General features: G+C 40.1%; 1 protein-coding gene across 1 annotated transcript; it reads right to left on the reverse strand.

The window, feature by feature from the left end:
• Positions 1-6,688: 6,688 nt before the first annotated feature.
• LOC123115847 (putative glutaredoxin-C14) lies at positions 6,689-7,504 on the reverse strand. The gene has a single exon (XM_044536925.1). The coding sequence runs from the start codon at positions 7,361-7,363 to the stop codon at positions 7,052-7,054; it is 312 nt and encodes a 103-aa protein (XP_044392860.1). The 5' UTR covers positions 7,364-7,504; the 3' UTR covers positions 6,689-7,051.
• Between the last annotated feature and the right edge of the window lie 1,619 nt (positions 7,505-9,123).

A 9,123-nucleotide genomic window follows, 5' to 3' on the forward strand; every position in this document is an offset into this window, starting at 1 on the left:
TGCATCCCAAGAATCGTTGAACTTTCGGATTTTTTGTCTAAACGAGGCGTCCAATATACATTAGAAAGATTTGGACAAGGCAATGACTTCTTATGTTGAACATTTTCATAGAATCCTAACCGTTTAAGAGTAGTTTTTTGTAAGGCATTTTTGTATTAAAAATGTGAATCATATTTTCAATGTAAGTTTCAAAAGTTGTTCAAAACAGGGCAAATGAGATGGCATTGGAAAGTTCCTGCAAATCCACTCCTTTTCATGTATAATATTTTCCCAAATTCCATACGATTTAAGCGTAATTTGAGAAATGACCAAATTTTGCCAAATATTTTTTTTGCTCCTACTATTAAACGGGTTGTGAGAGTGCTGCAAATGATTTTACCATTGAAAAGCAATAGAAATTACGAAACGTTATTGTATATAATTTTTTCACAAATTGAAACTCGAATATGGCCAAAACTTTCCAGTCACAAAATTAAAAAAAACTTGTAGGGATTAGGCAAATAATATACCATTGCAAAGCTATCAAAAATGCATTTATGTTTCATGTTGAACATTTTCTCAAATTTTCCAACATTTGCTCTTTTTCCTTCCCAAAATAGAGTACTCGAACTGAGCCATGTGCGAGTTTGAACCGAGGTCTTTTCACAGCCAAACTTCACTCTGTTTCTTGGTATTGGTTTCTTCATAACTTTTAGGCCATTTGTCAGAATTAATTAAATAATATATCATAGGAAAGCTATTGAAATGGCACAACTTTTTGTGTTGAGCATTTTTCAAAATCATAATGGTTTAAATCAGATTTTATTATGGTGAAATTAATGTCGAATGACAGATATCGATATCTTGATCTGTTGTTCAGAATGAAGCATATTATATACCATTGGAAAGTTGTTGTATAGTAGAAACTTTTTCAAATAGAAAGATTTTCAGAATTCATCATGTTTCAAGGCTTATGTTGGATAATATCAAACGACAACAACTTTTTTAACTCACCAATGAATGGCGGACTTCTATGACCAAATTGTTTGAACACCTCAGGATAAGCACATTAACTTATATAAGTGAAATTGAAAGGTTTTTATTTTATTCATTTTGTCGTTTGAACTAACGTTGTCATCATCTCCGAACTTAGTTTATATCATTGAACTGACTGGATTCTTTTCCCAAATTTTAATAGATGAACTTCTAAAGTACATAGGCATAAAATTTTCTCAAGTTTTTTGATAAGTGTCCCATTCTGGTACGAGAACTTCCAGCATTGAATGTGTTGCCTTTCTCTCTTTTCTAACTTGAACCTCCTGAAATATTTTTATTTTAATATTTTTAATGTATTTCAATTTCTTGATAACAATGTTGTAAAAAGTAGTACCGAGTTTCCTGCAACTTTTTCACACATTGAACCATCACCCTTTGAAGCGGTGAACCACATTGGAAGCTTGACCAAAATCATCATCTAGACTTTTCGATAACATTTTTGATCTTTTCAGAATTTTATCTATGAACTCCCATAATACAAGACGACTCTTTTCATTTCTTTGGCAATAACACAAGTTCAAAACTGGCAACAAATCACAAATCCATAGCAAGACAAAAGTAGTAGGACATTATTGGCTATTTGCATCGAACTTGTGCAATCTATTAGAGAGGATCAAAATTATCCTACCAATGTGTGTGTTAGAGTTCAGTAGAGAGGATATAAATAAGAAACCATCTCTTGAGGCATTAAGACAAACACATGTTAGAGCACAAGTGCAACACATGTTCATCTCTTCCCATGCCCATAGATCTTGTGACCTTGGATGCCATTGGGACTGGGTAGCGGGAAGGAGATGGAGGAACTCGCTTATGGTGATGGGGTGAGGTGGAGGAGTACCTCATTCGGTCATTAATGAAGCACACACGACTAGACGTGAGTTCATTCCCAAACAGCGACGAGGTCGGGTGGGCGGATGTGTACACAAAGACATGACATGAGTGGTGATGCCTCCCACTTTATCTATCACCATTGAGATCAGGCCACGAGTCAACAAGACTTGACCCATGTGTCCCCGAATTCAGACACGCTGGCTCAGTGCAAGGATTAGACACGACAAGTGGCAACGCTTGGTGGCGCACCCGGCTAGGGCACATTGGTGCTGGTCGTTACTGCAATGGGTGTAGGTGATGGAGGTGGGTGCGGGTAGACGCAACCACTGTGAGTCGCACGAGCATGGGGTGGCTAGGGACATGATGCTCTGATAGATGACGGTGGCGGATTGGAGGTGGCGGGCGACAGCGGGTGCGTCGGGGCTAGTGACCAATGACAGTAATAGTGGGAGGGAGAGGTCGGGTGGGGATTTTTGGCCAGACGATGGTTTTCGGGAAGGTAGAAGATGGGATTGGGGTGGGATTTATTAGTCAGCAAACTTGGAAGTTTTACAGTGGGATTCGGGAAATTGTCATACGGGTGTTGTACAGGGCGGACGTATAAAAAATATATCATGTTACTTAGTAACAAACATATATCCTCGCACGTAGGAGCAACATTCCATAGTGATGACTAATACACTTTAATTTTACTTATAACTCGGTACACGTCAAGTGAACAAATAATAAACATGATTTAGAAACTCTAATGAATGCCTCTAGCTATGTACCAGGATGTGCAATGATCAAGAGTAGGATATAAGAAATAATGGTGAATCATGGGCTTTTCACAATAATAATGCCAGCTGTATATGATTATGCAAATCAATATGACAATGAACGATGCCATCTCTGGTCATGTAATGAAAATAACGATGGATGTTGCATGATAATATATGTTGGAATAGATATGAAAATGCCATAATAGATAGGTAAGGTGTTGTTCAAGGAAGATGATGTTGTGGGCTTATGTGTAGGAGAACAAGAGGAAGTCCTCCAATAGCACTTGGATGCATCAGTGAAGTATGCGTCTAGTCTCAATGTGAGAGTGGGCATTGCTCAATACCGAGGAGGCTAGAAAAATAATGAAAGTACATGAAGCAATGTGGCATGAACTTGCATTAGTGATAAAGAACTAGAGAACCTATGAACATGGTATGGTTGTCTCATCAATATCATGCAATTGATAAACTCCTAGGATATAGTTTGGTGGTGCCGAAGCCCATCACGTGTCCCGGTCTAACCTCAGTGCTCGCTTACTTACAACTACCCCTCAACTTGGACTTCATTGCAATACTAGAGGTTCCCAATTTTTAGTTCATTAATGAAGAAAGGCAATGATTTCACATAATTTAACAAGATCTCTTCATTACTCTATTCAAGGACATTTACCAATGGATTCATCTATACTCCGATGTTATCTCAGGGCTCATTCACTTTGGAGGAAACTAAAAATAGGAATTAGGAATGGGAATTTTATAGGATGGCACCTGTCATCCTAAGGAATTTCTTGCCCGTTCCTATGAAAAAAAATGAGCTCTGAGTTGATGTGTAGTTTCCTTAAAAACAAAGCTAGCAAAATGGATAATATTCCTATGGAATTCATGTACGTGTTTCCATCTAATCGAATGCATCTATATGAAATTTTCCAATGTAATCCTTGTTCCTGTGTTTTTCCTATGAAATCCTCCAAATCAAAAGAGGCCTCAAACTATTGCAAGGAATCGTCTCTTCAAGTTTTGTCACTCTAGGATTGTTCATGCAATTTTGATTGTACCACCAATGCATACATATTACTTTTAGCACCAAGGTATTAATGTCATGCCAACATACATTCTCTATTCAACTTTGTATTCAAATATTAGTGAATCAAAAGGGAGTATAAAATGTACTGCTAAAAGGAGTCATGTTTTAAGAATTATAAGTGAAGCAAAAGAGCAATTCTATAGATGCATGACCATGCATGAGTTCTCCTAAAGTATATTCATTCATATGTGATTATTGTACATATCAACACACAAATTAAACGACGCTCCAGGAATAACACATATCATGTGAACCACCGAAACAAACCGATATACCTTGGGATCCAGGTGGAATGATCAAATATAGTGACCATGGTTGTTTATATACATGCAAAACTTGTTATCTGTCTTCTTGTTTCTCTTTCAGAATGCTAATTCAGATATGATGGCAATGTCTCCTAAAGATAGTAAGATAAACCGTTGTTTCTCTCTCTTAAAGCTAATGCATATATCATGGCAATGTCTCCTCAAGACAATGTGACAAACCCATGTTTTCTTACCCAAAAGCAAATGCACATAAGAATGCAAAACATCTTTAAGCTAGTGAGACAACTAAAAATTAATGTCCCAAATGTAGTGTTTGAGATACTCTCCACTGCCAGTGATGCAAGCTTTCTGAAGTCAATGCCTGAATCAGCTTGCCTTCTTCAGTCTTAACTCCAAGCAGAAACACAAGGTTCAGTTTTGCTCTGACTAGAAGTTGAATTACTAAGGAAGATGATTGAAAAGTCATATCAGCACATTATCGCCAAACATCTAGTGATGGAGGATATATAAGCGTCAAAAAGGCAGTCTCATCATCTTGCTCAACTTCTTGCACTGCAACTTTGCGGCAAGGTTAACATTTCTTAAGCTCTATCGGAATGGTCTAACTTCTTTAAACTTGTTTGCTTGTTGCATTCATTTGCACTTGTGGCAAAATTTGATGCCCAACGGATAAAATATGCTACAATGTCCTATTGTAATGTACATATTTATTGTTAATTGTTGTATGTTTCTCCCGCGGTCTGCTAATGAGTTGACCCAACCATGGGTCATTAACGGGTTGAAATAACCACGGGCCACCAATGGTCCTAAATAACCACTGCCTCGGGCCTAAAGCACCATGGGCCACAAGTAGACTGAAAGCACTACGAGCCATTGATGGGCCGAAAGCACCACAGTCTGGAAATGTGTCGACATTATAGCATGTCGTAATATGGGCCAAAAGAAACATGGGGAGCTCACGGGATGAAATAACCATTGGTCACATACATACCAAAAGTACCACAGGTTGCAAATGGGCCAGAAGAAGCAACGTGCCTAAACCGTACCGACAAACCCACTAGGAGGTGGTGAGCCAAATCCACACAGGATGCCAATGGGCCATATAGACCCGGACTATTAATGGTCAGGCGCACGTAGGACTTTAACGGGCCTTCCATGGGCCAGAAGCACCAAGGTTTGATAGAAGCCCGTAGGCCTTAACCATGCATGGCCTAGGTTGGGCTAGCCTTTTTACCTCAATGGGCCTCTAGTGGGCCAAGTGATTTGTGCCGACGTGCGGAAGCTACACTAAGGCCATCTAATGTGTGATGCGTATTCCAATTAATAGCAGACACATAGTTTGCTTAGCCCAATAGGATGCCAAAACGGGGCAAACCATAGGAGGCCACATTGTTAACTAATATATGATCTTGTACCCCGCACCTGTTAGCTTAAAGACGGCGTGTTATGGCGGTTGCCACGTGTTGATGTTGTCCCGGTTGAGCCGGTCCCCCGCGATGGAAACCACTTTCATGATGTGTCATTTTTGTCATGGGAGGGCACACTTTCATGAGAAAAAACAACTTTTCCATGGAAGTGATGTATGATAGCACATGTATGATTATGCCCCAAACCCGCCATGGATGTACATCGATGATAATAAAAAAGACTTACTATGATGAACGTGTATCATCACATATGTGTCTTTTTCTTGTAACAGGAGCATGAGCATTTCCAGCGAGAGGGCGGCGTCTGATTGTCATTATTGTTATTTTGCTAGATGAAGCTCCAAACCTAGTTTAGCTAGGTGGTTGTTCCATTGTTAGAGTTTTGTACAATTGCCCTCTAATCAGTCGTGCATTGTTTCATTTTTACCGTGTTTTTATTTGTAAACCAGTTCATTCTTTCTCCTATATGAATTAGCAAGAACACATTGTCCTCGTCACATAATTCCATTACAGAAACATACAAACATAATTTATAATCACACATAGCCAATAGCAATGTAGCACGTGCAAAATGGGACGAGTACATGCGGACACATTAGATTGGGGTAAGAAGAAGGCGCAAAAGCAAGATATATGCATAAAAACCATGCACATAGCTTACTACTTACACCAATCCAAAATTTGTCGAATTACCATATGCATGCGTGATGATATGGAACGTGTGTAAGGATGATATTTATACTTCTTTCATTATGATATGCCAATATATATTCCATAAACTGACTAGGCCACCACTATCGGTCAGCTACGCCGTCAATGATGACGTATTCGTCACCGACCGAGAATTGTTCATGGGTCAGAGGCAACTCAACGACGATATGTCTTGGCTGGTCAGTGCCAACAACCCTATAGTAGTGTTACCGGAGTAGGGCATGAGAAAGATAACCTAGGGAATGGAGAGTGAGAATAGAGGGATTTATAGGAGTGTTCCTGTAAAAATAAATAAACCGCTTGGAGCGGGAAAACTCCTGCCACTGCCCTCCTGTTAATGTGTCATGCGAGCAGGTCAGACGATGCTCGGGGGAGAAGGAACAGTGTTGGGCTACTTACTACACAAATGAGACCTAAACGTGCATTTCTAAAAGAACTACAACCAAACCGACACTATCAGAAAAGTGTTATGACCTCCCATGCATTTTTTTAATTTTATTATAAACCGTGTCATTCTATCTTCCACTTGAATCACTGGGATCATCACATTATGCTCTTGACAAGGTTCCACGATAAAAAAAATACAGATATACTACGTAATAAATAATTAACACTCCATACACATATCCAATAGCTCTATAGCACGTGCAAAAAGGGTGAGTAAAATATAGATGGATACATAGATTGGGGTAAGAACAGAGGCGCAAAAGCAACCTAGCTATATGCATACACCACACACATAGCTTACTACATATAGTGATCGAAAATTTGTTGTCAGAGTAGGACTTGAAAAAACCTATCTCGACGTACTACTTAGGCTCTTAGGTTATTCTACGACGTCCCACACTCTTCGACTATTTATTTTGCCGAGTGGTACCGAAGTTAGGCTCTGTAAATATCCATCCCTCCGACTATATTGACCGTGTAGAATGCCCTCTACAGCCATAGGGCACCTGCATTCCGTATCATGGGAACCAGCTCACCACCAAGGTGCAGAGACATGACCTTATTGGTGCCGCCCACAAGCTTTCCACCGATGAACACTGCTGGGACGGGTGGCCCCTTCCCGAGAAGCTTGAGGAGCGCCTTCTCCATCTCCTTGCCCTTGGGATCATGGTCTAGCTCATGAACCAGAGCATTGACACCGAGGTCGGTGAAGAGGCGGGTTACCGTGTGGCACATGCAGCATGAGTTCAAGGTGAAGATCACCACCCCCCGCTCTGACGCCATCTTCATCACACGGTCCATCTCTGCCCCTGACACTAGCTAGATCAAGAACCTCGAGGCAACCTGGTATCAACGAGCTTGCTGCTAGCGTACTCCTAGCTAGAGAACTTGCGAGTAGTTTGTGCTTCTGTGGGATGAAACTTGGGATGGCTTGGTAGCATGGAGTCCGTGGGTTCCTTTTATAGCGCTGCGCAGGTTGGTTGAAAGAGTGTGTACGTATTCAGGAGATCAACCTGGATAGTGCATCGATCAGGCTTTTCATTAGGAGCCAATGGACTTCGGAATATTAGCTTGTGTCTACCTATAGAGGAATCTCTCATATCTGGCTATCGGAAGTTCAAGGGCCATCTACTTTTCTGCATGGATTTGGCCATGTGCGCGCACAATATTGACGAGATCAGTCAAATAGCTGTATGTTGTCCCACAATTCTGCTGGGACAACGACGGGGAATACCAAATTAGCGATATTGTACGTACGGCCAGTGCGTTGCCATGAAAACCAGCCAAGTATGCAGCCGGTGACGAGTCGCCTCGGTTTCAGAATAACATCCAGATATCTCCCTCCATCACTTATCTGTAGGCACAGAATCGGTTCAAGTTGTCTGCTTTCTGAGTGCATATTTAGATGCTTCAGCTTTGTGAACCCCATCGTAATCGATCGACGGCCTGATTTTGCCGGATACGGAGGCGTCGCGACGCCACAGTCCGATGACTTAATTTTTGCATTTTATGTGACACATCTTTACCGAATTAATTGATCCTGCAAAGATCAGCTAGAAAGCGAGGAAAATACGAACAAAGAAGGCTCACATGTGCTACTTTTATTTATCTTTTGTCAAAACCTACTTCAACATCAAATTTCGGTCCTATATCTGTTATGATCTTTTTATTTATCTCATGTCAGACTGTTTGTGTTAGACTGTCGCTCATTATGCTTTGTATCATTTTGATGCCGGAAGTGCGCACAATTACTTAAGTGCGGGAACACTCACCTGCCAAGTCCTACCGCCTGCTCGTTTTGCCTTGCGATTCACGCAGTAGTTCGATCCCACACAAGGGCACAATAAAAAGGAAAAAAAATCCCTTAAAATGTTTTAGGTTTCAACAATGAAATTTACGGTTTTTGCATCTAAAACCGAAAAGTTTCAAACAGTTTCAGACATATAATTTTAAGCAATTTTTTAGTCGGTCGTAGACAAAAAATAATTGGTTTTTATCGTTCACTCGTACTAAGTTTCAATATTGAAACTTAAACATATTTTTTAATCATCAAAATATATTCAAAATGGATCTTATTTGAAAGCTCTGGTCACGAGTACACGAATATGAAAATATAACTTAATTTAGAATTTTCGTTTAAAAGAAATAAAACTTTGAAAATCAGAAGTCAAATAAAAAGCGGGCACCTGGAAAAAATGTGCCACAAATCCTCTCCCCGTTTGATGCTATATTTTGAGTTAAGCGTCCTTTATTGAAAAATGTGCTACCTTTTGTTTTGCGATTACACAAGGAAGACCAGCGATTGCCTTACGAACAGATTTTAGTAGTCATCAATGTCGGATTTCTGCCCACGGATCAATCAACTACACCAAAATGCAACGAACACACACACGTCCCCTCAAAAAAAAAACACACACACACACACACGCACAAAAGTATACATATAGCCAAAGGGCTCTTGTCTAGTCCTTTCTTTTTTGCGTTTCTTTTCTTCTTGATACAATGTTTACACAACCTGATAGCACGCATATCCAGCGAACGTCAGATTTTAGCATGACAAC

The sequence above is a fragment of the Triticum aestivum genome, chromosome 5B (genome assembly GCF_018294505.1).
Source record: "Triticum aestivum cultivar Chinese Spring chromosome 5B, IWGSC CS RefSeq v2.1, whole genome shotgun sequence".
In the NCBI taxonomy this organism is placed as follows: domain Eukaryota; kingdom Viridiplantae; phylum Streptophyta; class Magnoliopsida; order Poales; family Poaceae; genus Triticum; species Triticum aestivum.